At 39.6% G+C, this 17,160-nt stretch overlaps 2 protein-coding genes across 2 annotated transcripts; both read right to left on the reverse strand.

The window, feature by feature from the left end:
• marchf2 (membrane-associated ring finger (C3HC4) 2) lies at positions 1 to 7,326 on the reverse strand. Its single transcript, XM_003439872.5, has 5 exons — positions 6,956 to 7,326; positions 4,466 to 4,763; positions 3,686 to 3,881; positions 3,197 to 3,406; positions 1 to 3,097 (listed from the first exon to the last, which is right to left on the reverse strand). The coding sequence occupies exons 2-5, from the start codon at positions 4,660 to 4,662 to the stop codon at positions 2,939 to 2,941; spliced, it is 762 nt and encodes a 253-aa protein (XP_003439920.2). The 5' UTR covers positions 4,663 to 4,763; positions 6,956 to 7,326; the 3' UTR covers positions 1 to 2,938.
• Positions 7,327 to 9,572: 2,246 nt separating this feature from the next.
• LOC100697224 (ras-related protein Rab-11B) lies at positions 9,573 to 15,175 on the reverse strand. The gene is made up of 5 exons (XM_019351440.2): positions 15,017 to 15,175; positions 12,973 to 13,168; positions 11,131 to 11,324; positions 10,936 to 11,016; positions 9,573 to 10,842 (listed from the first exon to the last, which is right to left on the reverse strand). The coding sequence occupies exons 1-5, from the start codon at positions 15,054 to 15,056 to the stop codon at positions 10,697 to 10,699; spliced, it is 657 nt and encodes a 218-aa protein (XP_019206985.1). The 5' UTR covers positions 15,057 to 15,175; the 3' UTR covers positions 9,573 to 10,696.
• Positions 15,176 to 17,160: the final 1,985 nt, after the last annotated feature.

Raw genomic sequence — 17,160 nt, forward strand, 5'->3', positions numbered from 1 at the left:
TAATTTATGATTATGTTTTATTTGCTTTGCAAACATTTCTTGGCTGATTGCAGGTACCAGTACATAGATGAAGACATCCCTTCACCCCACAGCACACCATAAACATTGTAGTATTTAAAAATATTTAAAAAATACTGAGGAATAGCAACAAAAATTGCAGATGAAACAAAAAAACCAACATGCCCAGTTCACAAATGTGTTATAACGCAACATTATTAACATCTGCGTGTTCATTTGTGTGAGTAACAACAAGGAAATGAAAGAAAAACTCCTTTCTATATTTGCTTTCCCGACTCAAATTTGTCTTAAATGTGTCATGACACATTTAGGACAAACATTTTAGACTCTCTTTTTATGTTTCTCTAAAAACACTGTCAGAAACTCTTAGTAGCCAAAAAAGGAGAAGTGTTGCATAGTTTGATGCAACTCTGCAGAGACTCCCAATACAGGAAATAAGTTTGCATTGCATCAAAAATTCAGTTATTTCTTGCACTACATCGTACAAACAGATTCCAGTACTTTCTCGGGTAAACACACGGATGACCAAATTAATCGTAAGCCTGTAAGGCAGACGAGCGCACCGCGGTGCTGCAGGGTGTAATCCTTTGTTCTTAAAAACACAAACAAATATTTATCTGGGGCAGAACGCGGATCAAACGAGCAGGAGTGAAATGTACCAAAGGGAACTGGTAATGTAAACAAGGAAATGACTCGTTACTGGTAATGCAGCACTGTGGGAAAGAGGGAGGAAAACACAAGCATATGTCAACGTTCCTCCTGAAAACAGACATCTTTACATGACTAATGCTTCACCACCTACTTAACTGGTAACCTCATTTCAGGTTTACCACATTTATGCAGCATTAAAATTAACAAAGAACAGGAGGGAAAAATGTACGATGCTTACTGGAAACTAATAATTTCGCTGATCTGGTTTGTCTGCTGAATGTTACCACAAGCCCTTTTTAAAAACACATTTCCCTCTTATAAATTCTACATCACCACACACCACATCATGTTAATAAATTACTATTCAAGCCTGATTGATTTAAAGGTAAATATTTAAATAATTAACCAAGAATGATAGATTTTGTCCATTTACTAAATGCAGAAGCATTCATTAAATGCAACTTACTAGAAAGTAAATCAAAAGGCATCGCACAGTTTGATCACCATGATGGCGTCATGCATCACAAATTCCTTTCTTGGAATTAAAATCAAAAATCCACCAAACAGGTTGTCGTCAGGTTAGTTTTAAACTTATATCGCTTTAAACACCCCCTTTAAGGGGAGGAATTCTTTTAATTGCAACCCATTAAAAGACAAATCTATAAATTAAAATGATTAAAGTATTTCAGACCAATACTAAGCTGTACTGGCTTCATTAGATCCACTGAATTAAATTATTTTTTTAGTAGTACATGTAATGTTGGGAGGGTTTTTTTGTTTTGTTTTTTTAAATCTACAAGCTTGTCTCCCTGTGGACAGCCTACAGCATGCGTTAAAAAGCAATTAGACATCTCCCTGTAACCTAAATTAAGCATAGAGAAGAACAAAAACTGGACCATCATATGACCCGGAAATCTGAATACCAGGCACACGCTGTAGTTTGTAATCAACTTCAGCTATCTCCCAACTCTACCAACACAGCCAGTCCCAGGTGAGTCTGGTCAGTAACATCAAAATGCTGGCGGCTACCTTTAGGGTTTACCAGCACTAAAAATCCCAGATTAAGAAAGTTTCTCATCACATAAGACCAAATGCTTAATCGTAACTTAAAGAACAGCAGGAATTCTCTGACTGTTGTAATCATGAAAAAAAAAGAAAGACACATGACAATGTGAAAATAAAACGCCAAAAATGAATAACAAGCAACACCGATAACGCTTTAGTACACTGCCCCAGCCACCACACCAATACTCGTGATGGAGTCTCTGTCCACCTATATAAATATAAATACCTACTCGTCACATATTGATAGTACAAGAACCTCTATGAGGACACTGTTAAACCCTACTTCAGTAGGAATAGGAAAGTCATTCGTTCTTAAGTGGTTTAAAAATGATTTTAGAATACAATAAGAGTAAAAAAAAAAAATATTAACAGTGCTGCTTGCATGCATAACTGTGCACGTTGGTAGAACTGTCTTCGTTGTACTGCGAAAACCTCGATGTCCACAGTGTTTTATTGCACAAGTCTCTGCTTTACGAATGTTATGCAGCCGCCTGGTCTCAGATGAGATGATGTAAAAGCTGTGAGTTAAAAGTTTCCACTCAGATGACATATCCAGATGTGACTATGACATAAAAATTAAAGATCAAAGCTTTTTATCTTTACACTACAGACTAATATGTGATTATACAATGAGATCCTCAGTGGGCAGAGACAAGAAGCCCCAAGTAGGTAAGTGTGTGCCCACATAACACGCGATTAAAAGGCGTATATAGCAGTTGCTTTTATCATCGCAATACACAATGAGTAGACGTGCTATACCTGACCATCGATGGGTTGTTAAACCAAGCAGGACAATCATTCAATTTCACAGTCCTCTTTAACAAGTTTACTCGATCCATCTTGTTTTATGCTGTCAGTTTTAGCCAGTCATGTTGTCACATCTGTGATGATGAGACAGCTCGGCTCCATTTCTGTATGCTTCCACCACCTTCACCGTTCCTCAGTGCCTTTGCATAAACTTGGTCAACACCTGACACGAGGACAGGCAGATTCCTTTAAAATGTGCTAATTCCTGCACCCATGTGAGGATTATAAACTGCTATGTGAAAAAATATGAGCCCATGGTGCAAAGAAAAAAAAAGCGACACACACAAAAAAAATCCCCACAGGTGCTTCTTCAAAGTCAAAACTGTGGGCAGGATGCATCGGGAATCAGCCCTCGTACATAAAAGATGCCATTATCATCGACTATCTCCGTTTGGTCTCATACTATGCTCTCGCTGGCCGACTTTTTCATCAGTTTATTAGAGAGCAAGGAATGCTGGGAAGAGTTCGACTCCTTGGCTTCGGGAATGAGCAGACGTACTTTCTGGTTTGTTCTCCTCCACTCAGAGTACAGCTGACAGTGGTAGCGGAATGATACCTGAAGAAAACCAAAGGGCAGCATTATACATCAACTTTTCCGAGTGAAAATGTCTGCTTTACAGTAATAATGGATGGGAATTCTTTTTTTTTTTTTTACCAAAGTCCAAAGGACGTAGATGGTGAAGAGGGCAATGGTGAGGGCAATGAGGCCCACAGCCTGCAGCCAGCTCCTCAGCTGAAGATGATCCTGAGCGCCCCTCAGGCAAAGCCAGCCAGAAATAGCTGCTAGAGGAGTGATAAACAGGAAGCACACCATGTCACAGAACAGTGTTCTCTTCTCATTACGGGGGCCGGGATCTCGCAGCCACTGCGGGGTAAGACGTAGAAGGGAGGAAAAACAGAGAGAAGTCAGACTGTGACAGAGACCAGGTAAAAAGAAAGAAGCTAATGAAGAGAAAAGACATTCTGCATTAACAAAGAAGCAAGCAAGCGAGCAGAGAGATGTAAAACAAGAAAAAGAAGGATAAAAAGCACCATCACACTTTCATACATACACACTCATTCACAACCAGCAGCCCAACCACAATGAATAAAAAGGATGAGAAGGATTGCTGCAGACAAGGCAAAGGGCATTGACCTTTGTTACCTCTGTGAGGGGCCTCGGTCGGCGCTCGATGCTGAACTCTGTGTGGCAAAGCTCACAATAACTGGTGTTGGAGGACGACAGCCACTTCTCTAAGCAGCTCTTGTGCACTGTACCCAAAGTGCCTGTGCAGTCACATGGAGACAAGAGACCTTCGCTGCTGCCTCCTTCATGGCAAATACGGCAAATGGGACCATCACTGAGATAAAAAATATACAGACATTTTTTTTAAATGGCAGGCATTGTCTGCATAAAACACAGCAAAAAGTTTTGCCATTCTATCCCAAAGAGAATAATGATAATATTCACTGGGTGTGTAGTGAACAAGTGAAAAAAAAAACAAGCAAAATGGAGAAGCGCGTAGTCTGAACTAGTGTTAATACGAGGCATAATCACAAAGTTGAGCAACTTCTTTCATTAAAAGAAAAAAAAAACCACAACTACATTTTTTCCTATTTCTGGGGAAGCTGCCGTCACCGGCAGTGACACACAGCAGTGTTCAGTTCAAGAGGTTGCAACGTACTACTTTATTTTTCAAGGAAACAAGAACACAAGCACAAACTGCCTGAACTGAACATGCAAAGGAGTTGGCTTAGTGCTGCAGTTTATAACTACAGAGACTCCAGTGCGCATTTAAGCTTTTTCTGCAGGTGAGAGAGCGTTTCGTGAGGACTGCTTTTCAATCGGGAGATCATGTTGCAGATTTGATACAGACAACACAATCCCATTCAAAGTTTACCCGTGGAACATCTTACAGCAATAACAGTAATATTCTTAAAGTACCTTTGTGCACTCATTGGTTTGAGCACAGAGGACAGCAACCGTCCATCTATGGCTGTGACCTGGGTGACGTAGAGCGCCTGGCACCCGTCACTGCCCGCTTCCTCCACGCTCTTCCACAGGCCTGTGCTGCTGGCACAGTCACACAGAGAGCCGGGGAGGTGGCAGCACCCGCCGGTCGTCATTGTTACAGGGTCCATTCGCTGGCAGCACGGATGGACTGGAGGGTGTGAAGGGTTGGAGGTGAGGGGAGGGTGGGGTAGTGCCAGGCACAAACTGCTCCTGGTTTTCTCTAGTGGCTCTGCAGAGAAACAGACACACACAGACAATGCATTATAGTTTTTAAAAAATGTCTGTGGTGGAGAGATAGCAAGTAATTTTACTCCAACTTAATATACTAGAGAAAACCAATTTTACTCTGCAATGCTCAAAGTAAATAAATGGATCAAGGAGACAAGTTTGAGTGATGTTTTAAGTACATTTTTGTGTGTGCTACAGTGTGCACTTGTCCATTAATACTTTAGCATCCAGATTAGGCTTGTCGGAGGGAAGTTCTGGGTTTGGAGAAGGAACTTATGGAAATCAGCTACAGTACAATGCCTGCACTATCATGACGAGTCATTTTATTTGCTATATTATGCTTACAGTCCATCTGCTCAGGCTTTGTTTTTATTGACCTTCATGTTCATGTTCATGACTAGCAAACAACATGGTATTACAGTTTTGCAATAACCCAACTCCACACTTCCCTCTTGATGTTTCTAGCACTGTCAGGGAAGTCGGTAACTGGGTTATTAACCAGATAACTGATCAAACAGACGCTGACCTATAGCATTTTGATATATAAAAATGTGACAGTAGACCAGAGTTTGTTCGTCATTTGGCTTACTGCAGTACTGTGACAGAGTTACTTAAATGTCTGTAGTCTGTTTCACAAATGATTAATTTCCTTCCACGTGGGAACGGCTAAAATTATCCAGAAAAGACGTTCCGTCATTTAGAAGAAAGCTGTCCGTTTGGAGGTGGGCCAGTTTGCCCAAAAGCAGCTGCTAATCCATTATAAAACCAAGTGTGAGGTCAGTAATAGTGAGTGTGATGTGCAGCAGCCTAATAAACAGCTGTCTTAACTCAGATAACCCTTCGCTACAGATAGGACACATTTTTTCTTGCTGTCTCAAAAATGTATCCTATTCTGTACAAATTAATTAGAACACAATAAGCAAAATTTAAATAAATTGATTAAAAGCAATAAAATAAGAAACAATAATTTCAAAGTAGCATGTCTGATATATATGGAACTTTAATGGGGATTTGGGGGGAATATTCACTAAAAATACTTATCAACTTACTTTTAAAGAACTACTGGGCTACTAGTCTATTGTTTATGTGGGTTAACACTGGGCTAGTGCTGATAATAAAACCTCTTTAGCACTGTACATACCCTTGGTAAACTACAGCATTTATACCCAAAACCAGTATACGCTTCCATGTCCAACACTTGTTTTTCAAGAGGAGATTTGACATGGCAGCCAGAGCAGAAATGTTTGTGTCAGTTTATGAGATTTTGCTGTTCAATCTCCCAGTGATTAAAACAAGAATTTAGACAACATCTGGCAACAAATGCTGTTTCTAACCCTCGCAACTGAGAAAAGATGATTCAACTTAAGTCAAGCATCTCACTGTTTAAATAGAAGTTAGACAACAAAGCCCTTTTGTGATTATTTATAGCTCATTTTAGTTGAGTCACACTCTTATGCACTTTGATTTGTTAAATCCTGAATTAACAGAGCCAGATGATGAACAGCTTTGTGAACCCGAAGAGCTGTTATCCCATTCTGATTCATGTTTTCCCTATTGCTGCTTGGTGTTATTGTTTATGCATACGGAGATTGGGGGATCGTCAGGGGTGATTAAGAGGTACAATCCCTGACCTAGATAAACAAAGAGGTAACCCCCAAATTAAGGCAAGCGCTGACTCTATTAAGCTATTGTTTTCCGAGTCTTTTAAATATCAGCTGTGTGTATGGATTCGTCAGCTGGGGAACATCAATGCAGGGATTTTGTCAAGATGAAACAAAAATTACACGTTGAATGAATGATTAATGATGGGTTTCTTACAATGATAAGCCCCCATACATTAATATGCAGTTAGCTTTCGAACTGGGGCATTTTCCTTCACTGTGGCTCTGTTACAGGAACTAACCGCTGCAGACAGATGTGGGAATTTGAACCAGACTATTGTCTGGATCAGAGTTGAATTATGATACTGTACAACTGCGCGGCAGCTCAAATTAGCTGTGTGTATATCTGCTGTTCTTTACACACACGAATAACTACTATCCAACTTCGTCACAGTGAAAACGTCGTTATAAAGGAGCATTTTCTAATCGGTTTCACTTTCACGGCAGCTGTGTTGTTTGCTAGCTGTCAGCGAAGTGCTAGCCGTCCGCCTGGTGGAAAAAAAGAAACAAATAAAAGCTAACAGCTACTCACCCCGTGACTACTTCTTCTTCTCTTTCTTCTTGGTGATGTTTTAGTCCTGTTGTTCCAAAAAGCTCGCATTTCCTTCTCTATTCATGTTTAATAACTATGTATGAGTGAACAGCACAGGCGGCTAACGATGAAGGCTGCTCAGTGTAGGGCTACACCAGCTAGCAGTTCTCAACTGATAACAGTCAGGCCAGGCTTCCGCTTTCCCTGGGCTTTAAATACAGCCCAGAGGGTCATCATCATCATCAGCTGCCTGCGTCTGCGGTGAAGAAACAGGGCGGCTCAGAGCACAAACAAATCCCGAAGACGGCTATAAATGTGGCTGCAAACAGCAGCGTGCCAAAGGGAGGGGCCCCAACAGGAAACATGACAGGCTCAAAGAGACCGGAACACTTCACAATTCAAAACCATTTACCCACACTGTTTACCACATCTGCATTTTAAAATCAGTTTTTATTTCACTTTAAGTTTTGTTTCGCTTCAGTCAGTGACACAGTGGCTTTCCTCTGTTTAGTTTATAACAGTTTAAACGGCCTCATTTATGTTTGAACTTTAGCTGTGAGCAGAATGTGAAGAAACATCCACTGTGACTTCTCTCTCTCTAAACATCTATGTACTGTGTTGAAGAGATCTGTACTAAAGTTGGGTCTGGCTGTACTTTCGTGTAATAAACTAAAGTACCACGAGATGGTGCAGTGAGTAAATGTAACCTTAAACATGCAAATAATTAAATCACATAATTTATGATACTGTGCAAAAATCTCTATTCGCCCTTCATTTCTTTATATTTGCTTCCATAAAGTCAAATTGAAAACTTTCTTTCTGCCCTTTCTGAAAGCTTTTATTTATTTATTTATTTATTTTTCCTTTTCTCTGCCTTGCACCCATTTTCAGAGGAGTGTTTTTTGCTAGGTGAACTGCTTACAACTGACCTATGTAACATTTAGGCATAAAAAATGCTTTAAACTCAAGGGATGAACCAGTGTCATGTCTATACGTAACATGACAACTTAGCAAAGAAATAATTTTAAGTTTATGTTCAGACACGTTGTTACTAAGAGCCTATTTTAAGGCTCTTAGTAACAACTAAGATTCTATTTTAATCTACAGAAAGTCCCAAAGATACCAATTTGACAGATATAAAATAGTATTTATGTACCAAGAAGGTGATTCTCAAAGCGCTATTAGCCAAAAATGAGCATATCTCAGTACTGTGTGTACTGAACCTTGGATATTTTGCGGAAACTGGACAAGTGGAGAACAAAAAAAAAAATGTCACAAGCCTTAAAAGGAAAATGTTTGGTTCAAGAAATATACAACAATGAGTATTTACAGCCATCTGTAAAACACGGTGGAAGCTCTGATAGTTTGGGCCTGCATTTCAGCCAGTGGTGACAGGGATTTTGTCAAAAGGTAATGGATTTATGCACTCAGAAAAACAGTGTCAGATTTAGATAGACTGTGGCCTGTAGAACTATTCCTGAAGACTACTTAAAGAAACTACAAGAAAGCTTGCCTCAGAGTTCACGCTGTGTTGAAGAACAAAGGTGGCCAATTAATGACTCTCAAGCTCATTGGAAGTTTTCTTTCTTTAGCCTAGTATTTTGTTTCATTTAAAATATATTTTTCCCACCTAAAATTACATTGGGTCATCCCATCAAATTGCATAGTGATTCAACACATATGGTGGTCTATAATAGCCACAACTATTAACATATGTTAGTTTAAAGACAAAGTCATTAACGCAAGTAGGAGTAGAACAAATTCATGATCATAGTATCTGTTTGAGTCAATGACTGTATAATAGAGGTGCAATGGCCAAGTGAGTCAACTTATCTAAATACAACAGAGCAGCTTTTCAGCTACTGAAGAAAAACCTGAAACCTTCTTTTACACCCGAGACACCCTCAGATGCACCTGAAAACCCTAGGTGCTTTTCAAAAAGTTGACCTATGTCCTTGAGGTCAAGGTCACTGAGATTCCAATTTTTTCGAGATTTTTATCAGATGTGCTCATAGGATGAATTTGAAAACCCTGTCATCCCACTCTTGAGTTATAATGCTCACAAACCTTGTCGTCAAGGCCACCTGCCACCTGCTTTCTCACAGTAGTGTACTCTCAGAATTGGCACTTCTTGTTTTAAATGTGCTTTGGAGACAGGAAGGCCTGCCCTGAATGTGCACTGAGATGTTACATGTAGTAAACCATCCTAATTTTATCACTTTAACCTTATTTATACATTTCTAATAATTTTGAATACAACCTAAAAAAGTAGGTTTGTATCCCAAATGCCTAAGAAACCCATCTGTCAATTATTAAAACAACCCAGCTGAGTAAGGCATCCCAAAATGACTGTCTGCTGTATGGTCATATGGACAGGGTTTATTTATGATTCAGTATTTTCTGGTGTAATGCAAAAGTAGGAAAAAAGATTATATCTGCTCACATTACATTCACATTTAGGAAATGTATGAGATGCTTTCTCATGAACACCTAATGCATGACAGCACTTCAACCAGATGGGTGGAAATATTTTTCTCCACTCAAGTATGAAAACAAAATTTGCATTTCTGATTTTCACTTCCATTTTTTCAAGTAAAACCCATTAATGTTGCTGAAGTGAAAGCAGTATGTGGGGAGTATTTATTTATTGGTTTTCCACGGATAATGTTCTGAGTTTACAAACTTTTATCAATTCCTATTCAACAGTTAGGATTAATGACAGCAATGGCTCATTCGGTACAGAAATGTTACAACTTCAACTTTTCCTTTTCTCTCAGCATTGTTTTCCTTACAGGTAGCAAAATGCTACCTGATGAAAATTTAATGCCATTTTGAAATATAAGGTTCCACTGAAATAACTGGACTCTAGTGCAAAAATCCCCAATTTGATTCTGAAATTAAAGTTTGACATCATGCACCACAACTTATAACAATGCATCTCCTGTGGACTGTTACGCATTTGTTGCAAATAGCCTGGACCTTTTAGCAATCACCTGCAATCATAGCATCCTTGAACACGGTGAAATGAGCTTCCCCAAACTGATTCTGATTGTTTCCTTTGGTATGTTTGTGTACAAAACTAAAATTCCCACACACACAAACAAACAATAATGTGTCATGTGTTTCACGCTTGCCTATAATGAGTCAGTCATTCATAGCCAGTCTGGTCCCCAGCTCATGCTAATTTCATGCCAGAGTGGGCACACAGTGCAAAAGAGGAAAATTAAAATTAAAGAGGCAACCAGAAACTCTTGACAGACCACACATCAGCACTCCAAACGAACCTTCCTCTCATCTCCTCTTCTGCACCCACATTGCAAGACAGGCAGAATCAGGTCAACCCAACATGAAAATGAGACTCCACTGCAGCAGATCACGCTGAGAAAAGGAAGTGAGTAAAAACACCTCTCAGCACTCATAAACAGGCCTACTGATCCCTCACCACTCCTTCAGGCGGAGTGGGTCAATAGGATCATCATCTAGTGAATTAAAAAGAGATTGTAGTTAACAGCTTAACAATTGTCTTTCTTCTCAGTCTTCGTATTTTAGACAAGTTGTTTTGACACGGGACTCAGACAAACAAAGAAGAAAACAGCATAAAGGAATGTCAAATCTAAGAGTCTCTGTGTCAAACACTTCTTTGACTTCTGAACCCATGAGGGTAAAATGACAGCATCTGACAGTAGAAGGGAAAAGAGAAAACTCTGACACAAAGTCAACCAGAAAAAGAAAAAAGGAGGGTCACAGGCTTTGGCAGCAGGGGAGTTTGTTGCCCCTCTGCCCATCCATGGTTGGGGGGACACTTATGTCCACTACATTGTTGCCTGGAGAATCTTCGTGTGCAGATCTGTCTGATATTTGCTTCTGAGATACGATACGGTAGATTTCTAGGAAAGAAAACAATGGCATAAGAGAAGGTCTAAAAGTAGAGTACCTGGATGATTAATGAGTTGAGTTCACACTTTATTTTAATTTTTTACCTGTGAGAATGCTCTTGAATGCTTCTTCTACATTAGTGGAGTCCAAGGCTGAAGTTTCAATAAATGAAAGAGTGTTCTTTTCTAAGGTTAAAAAAAAAGAAAGAAAACTGATTTTTTGTTTACAGCAATTTAACTGAATGTTAAGGAGCTACTTTGACTGCTCCAAAGCAATACAAAGAACACTCAAAAATCCACCTGCAAATGCTCGGGCCTCATCAGTGGGCACGGCCCTGAGATGTCGAAGGTCGCTCTTGTTTCCAACCAGCATGATGACGATGTTGTTGTCAGCGTGGTCCCTCAGCTCCTTCAACCAGCGCTCCACATTCTCGTACGTCAGGTGCTTCGCAATATCGTAAACTAGGAGAGCCCCGACTGCGCCCCGATAATACCTGATCAAGATAAAGCCATAAAGCCATCATTATCCTCTAACTTTTTAACATTAACATGGTTTAATATTTGTTTAAACCATAAACAGAAATTAAAACCCAAATTTATTTTCTTTTACACTTATTTTGATTATAATATTGACTAATAACAGTTTCATATAAAGACACTAAGGTTCACAATGATTTCTATCCCCACAGAAATAAGGAGGACACAAACAATACAAAGAAAACAGAGCAGGATCCAATGGAGCAATGGCTTGCTGCTTTTGCTGAAAAAAAAAACAACAACAAAAAAACAAAAAATTGTGCCACCAATCTGTCACTACAAGACTCCAGCCATCTCCAGCAAGATTTCTTGTATGGCACTTTATACCTTGTACTACTTTTTATACATACAAATGTAACGGGTGTATTAAAAAATAATTTATATTTTGCTTTGTCAATATCGTTTATGTACATATGTATGTATGTATATACATTTATTTTTTGCATTTATATTTTGGGAGCTTTTATTTTGTTTGTGTGACCTTTGACTTCTTACAAAGTCACTTCGCTATTCTCCTCAGTCGCCTAGAGGCCCTGCTGAGGAGAGGTGAGCGTATGCTAGTGTTCCCGGTTACAGAGCGATTAAACACAGTTAAAGTAAACAAAAGTGATTCAAAGATTGCTTGTTCCCTTTATGCATTTTGTCTCACAGTTTTGTTGGATGTTTTAGAGTTAAGGCACAGGAGCATACAGGTGGTTTCTCATGTGGTCCTCTATTCTTCTCTCTCCCTTAAAGGTGTACATGCAGAAGCCCAGTCAAATTTGCTGTACTGAGTTGTTTTTATTTTGAACAGGTATGTGAGCTCCCTCTTTCTACTTTTGTGTCATGTATATTGGTTATATCTTTTGTTGGTTTGTAATTCTTTTTGTAATTCACGTTCACTGTTTCAGCCTATTGTTAAATATATACATATATAACTGAAAAACATATAAAAATGCCACTGGTGAATGGGGTCTCCCTAAAGCATAATTTTGTTGACGAGGAAATTGTTACTAAATGGTCACGATGCAGTGCATTTTGAATACATCTATAAAAACATGTAACAAATTGAGTATTTTAGTAGCTCAATTTGTTGATGAAATTTGTTAGTATGTCACACCTCAGTCGCCTAGAGGCCCTGCTAAGGAGAGGTGTGCATGCAGAAGCCCAGTCAAATGAAGTTGCTTTACTGACTTGTTTTTATTTTGAACAGTTTTGGGAGAATAAACCCGCCCCAGCTGGCAAAGCGAGAGTTGACTCCTCTCATCATTCACACAACACAACGTAGAGAACACGGCAATCAGAGTTTCAGGCCAGACCGGCTACATAAACAGCTGTTACAAAATGGTTCCTCTTGGGTGATTAATTCCTCCTGATAACAAAAGGAATTTGGACAATTAATTTATGTAAAACTTGGATGTAAAATTAAAATTTAAATAGGATAATGGCTTTGTATGTCACAGATCCCCAGGTCTAGTACCTTAAGGGTTCAAACACGCACTACTCAGCCACAATTATTAGTAAAGACACATCATATTATAATTGTCTAAGCGTGTGAACATTACCTTATAAATAACCATTACTAACATAACACCTTAAGTAAGGCATACGACAAAACAAACTCACGCTGAGGTGATGGCTCTGTAGCGCTCCTGCCCAGCTGTGTCCCAGATTTGAGCTTTTATCGTCTTGCCATCCACCTGAATGCTGCGGGTTGCGAACTCCACCCCGATGGTGCTCTTGCTCTCCAAGTTGAATTCATTTCTTGTGAACCGGGACAGCAGATTACTCTTCCCCACTCCAGAGTCTCCAATTAGTACAACTAGAATCAAAATACACACCATAACCATAAAAAAACAAAGCAAACAGGAGACCTGCTGTGTCAGCGGTCTACCATGGCTCACTTAAGGCTGCAGCATTCCCACCCGTTACGCTGCAAAGCCAGCCCAGAGAAACATTTTTTAATTTAAGTCAGTCAAACCTTTCCTTTAGGGGTCACCACAGCAGATTGCCTGCCTGCCTCCATCTCACCCTATCCCTAACCCTAACATCCTCCTCTGTCACACACACCCTCTGCAACCTCCTCTAAGGTTTTTCTCTTTTTTTCCCTCCCTGGCAGCTCCATACTCAACATTCACTATCTCTTCTCTGCACGTCCAAATAATCTCAGACTTGCCTAGCTTTCTATCTAAATCCCTCTGATGTCCTCATTTCTAATCTTGTTCATTATGGTCCCACCTAATGAAAATTTTAGCATCTTCAGCTTTGCCTCCTCCTCCAGCTTGACCTCCTGTTTATTCCTCATAGTCACAGTTTCCAAGCCATACATCACAGTAGGTCTCACTACCATATTGTAAAGCTTTGTTTTCACTCTTGCTGCTGTCTTTCTGTCACAAATCACACCTAAAATTCGTGTCCATCCACTCTACCCTTTCTTGACCCCAGGTATTAAAACTTCTCTACCTTCACTACCTCAGCTATTTGCATGCTTACCTATTCACTTTTCTCCCTCTCATTCACAGACGTATTCTGACTTGCTTCTACTGACATTCATTACTCTTCTCTCCTAGTTCATACCATCACCTATCCAGTCTCTATTCCAGCTGCCTCGTATGCTCACTACAGATCACAGTATCATCTGCAAACATGACAGTTCACAGAGACTCCTCCCTGGCCTTATCTGTCAGTCTGTCCATCACTACTGCAAACAAGAAGAGGCTTAGGTGGATCAAACGGTCAGAACCCAGTGTCACCACTGGCTCACTGCCCTCATACATGTCCTGCACCAGCCTCACATACTTCCCTGCTACCTCTGACTTCCTGATACAGTACCACAGTTCCTCTCGATCGTTCGTTTTCTCTAATTCCACAAAGACACAGTGAAGCACTCTCTGACCTTCTCTACACTTTTCAAAGGAGGCATCACATCTGTAGTGCCCTTTCTCAGCATGAAGCCATACGGCTGCTAACTTATCATCAGCTTTCTTCTTATCCTAGTTTCCACAACTGCTTCCCCTTTTCTTAATGATGTCGCTCATCAGCTTTAATATTTTTAATACTTAAAAAAATCCTATTTTTTTTAACACTGACATTTTCAAAGTGACTTTACGCTACAATTTCACTTTGGTTCATGCACACCACCTTCACTAATATTAGACAGATTTTGTCAAATATTAACGTGACGACAAACAAATTTGATGATGTCAGAGAAAATAAAATGACATTAATTATTCCTGTGAGGCATATTCAAGGTCGTTATCACCAAGTTATCCAGCTAATTGATTTACGTATGATTTACAGATGAAATATAATCATAATATGGATTCGTTTCAGTTAACTTCAAAGTAGGAACGTCGTTGTGATGTTAGCGGCTAGCTACTTAAACACACTTTAAGCAGCCTGACAGCTGCCGTGTCTAAACTCACTCACTGGGATGGGGTGTATCCTAAAGCCTAAAGCTAGGGAATGCACATTTGTTCACAGAATTTCCAAACTCTACCTGCAGCAGCGTCAGTTTTTTCAGCAGGTATCGTTTCATCGTTTGCTACTTTGCTACCAGTGGAGCTAACTTTAGCATTACTGACTTCCTCAGTTGCTTCTGTTGTTACCGAGAGCCATATTAAAGACGACCGAGCTGCTGACATTTATCCCCCTTCAGAGATAAACTTACCTTTGAACAGGTAGTCGTATTCATCGTCTCGGGCTCCCATTTTAGAAGATGTATTTTTCAAACTTTAACACAAACAACAACAATAACAACAACAAGCTTCTCCACCAGCAGGTAACAACCAGCAGGCACCGCCTTCTAGGAAGAGGAAAGGCACGTGAGTTTAGCAACTTCGAGTTAGACCAATTGAAAAGTTAATCTTATTGACTGACAGACAAATCCACCAATCACATGAGTTCTTTGAAGATGTTGGCCAATCATCGTGTACCTTGAAAAACACGGCTACCATCGCAGCCTTTGTTCTCCTAATTTGGATGCTCGGAGCCTTCAGAGCTCGTCGACGTACTCCTCCCCCCCCCCCCCACACACACACACACACACACACGAGAGGTATTTTTTTTCTTGTTTTCAATGTTGGAAGTAAAAAGTATTGCACAATATATACCAAGACGGAAACACTATATTACACTGTACTAGAGAAAGCGAGATATATCATCTATTATTGTTATACTATGTTCATATTTTATCTTTATCTAGCTTTATCGTTTATTTTTTTCCTTTTTCATTTAAGTGATTATAGTTGTAGGTAACTATAATACCCTGGTCAGAAATGGTTTAATACTTTGAATATTGCTAAAACATATTTTACCGAGTAAGTGTTGAGAAAGTTTTTTTTCCACTTTAACTTGAGTAAAAGATCTAAGTTATAGATTGTATTATGACCTGATTACTTCTTCCATAGTAATTTTTACCTGAGAGGATGTGCCTAGGCCAACACAAGCAGCTGGTGATGCAATTATTCTTGTTCTTTCAATTAGAGAAAAAGCTAGATTTGAGATTACACTCAGGTGTGCCTGTATGTCTGTGGTCATTGTCTGTGGCAGAGATAATGTTCTACTGATACATTATATTTAAAGGGCTGGGCTAAAGAGGTTAAAGGGATTATCTCGAATGAGATCATGTGGCTTTCCTAGCTTTCTGCTTTTGCATGTGCAAATTTACAGCCTCTCCTGCAGTCCTACAGCCATTTTCATGGTCTTAGGATAACAATCTCAATGATGTTAAAGCTTAGTCTGTCCATTGTGATCCAGAGCAAAATATCAGCTTCTTAGATTTACTTTAGTTATTTAAAACATATTTTGGTTGTTTCTTCTGATAAATCTTTGAAGTGGCACCACCAAGTGGCCATATTTATAGCACTCTACAAAAACAACAACCCCTGTCATGCTTACAGGATTAATAATGTGAGACTTCCGTTCAACTTTTAGAACTGAAGAGGCCATTCGGATGAGAGGTGAAATGCCTTCAAGTTGAAAAGAAATCTGACATAGACAATACTCTAGATGCTGGATGGGGCACATTTCAGGTTTCCCTATATGTTTTGTGGCCTCATGCAGGAGTTCTCAAACACATTGTCCACTGAGCAGAACCAAGCCACTAAAGGATTTGCATTGGCCAGGTGAATGACTTTTTACAATGTAAATATTGCAAAGGAAGCATTGTGCTGCTAGGAACTGTTTTATCTGAGCCAGAGGTCTGAGTCATTGTTCGGTTTACTGCCTTGTTACTGACAAAGACATTACCCATAGTCTTTTTACTACCACACAGAAATATGATGTTTGAGCCGAGGAGTTATGCTAGTGCATTTCTGTGAATCATCACTGTTTCCAGTCATAAAGCTGAGACATGTTTTTCTTAAGAGAGGCTGTTCATCATCAGTTTATAGAAATGGCCTGTTCACGGGATATTGTTTTCAGTGACAAGTTTGGCATGCTTTTTTAAATAGGTTAAGATAAAAGTTACGTGGAGATCAAACTGGGCAGCATGTGACCCATGAATTAAAATGTTTTTGACTCCTTAAGTCTGCAGTACTTAATTACTTACTAATGATTTGTGGAGTCAGAAATAGAGGTTTATGTGATAAGTTTCTCCAGTGGCCATGTTCAAAGTTTCGTTTCCATGTCGCATGATTATTTTGCCAGGAGTGTCAGAGAAGCTAATGCAGGGCATGGTGAGGTGCACGGTAGGAATGACAGATGGGTTCCAGGTGGGGGTGGGATTACTTCAGGGATCAGCTCTGAGCCCCTTCTTGTTTGTGGTGGCAATGGACAAATTGACAGCTAAGGTCAGGCAAGAGTTTCTGAGGA

The sequence above is a fragment of the Oreochromis niloticus genome, linkage group LG23 (assembly GCF_001858045.2).
Source record: "Oreochromis niloticus isolate F11D_XX linkage group LG23, O_niloticus_UMD_NMBU, whole genome shotgun sequence".
Classification (NCBI taxonomy): Eukaryota; Metazoa; Chordata; class Actinopteri; order Cichliformes; family Cichlidae; genus Oreochromis; species Oreochromis niloticus.

Excerpts from the sequence above, each read along its gene's own strand:
- marchf2 (XM_003439872.5), bottom strand. The coding sequence starts at position 4,662 with ATGGACCCTGTAACAATGACGACCGGCGGGTGCTGCCACCTCCCCGGC. Across the intron at positions 3,882-4,465 it reads AAACCAATGAGTGCACAAAG|TGATGGTCCCATTTGCCGTA; the intron begins GTACTTTAAGAA and ends TTTTTATCTCAG. Across the intron at positions 3,098-3,196 it reads TCTACGTCCTTTGGACTTTG|GTATCATTCCGCTACCACTG; the intron begins GTAAAAAAAAAA and ends GGTTTTCTTCAG.
- LOC100697224 (XM_019351440.2), bottom strand. The coding sequence starts at position 15,056 with ATGGGAGCCCGAGACGATGAATACGACTACCTGTTCAAAG. Across the intron at positions 11,325-12,972 it reads TACAGAGCCATCACCTCAGC|GTATTATCGGGGCGCAGTCG; the intron begins GTGAGTTTGTTT and ends TATCTTGATCAG. Across the intron at positions 11,017-11,130 it reads TGAGGCCCGAGCATTTGCAG|AAAAGAACACTCTTTCATTT; the intron begins GTGGATTTTTGA and ends TTTTAACCTTAG.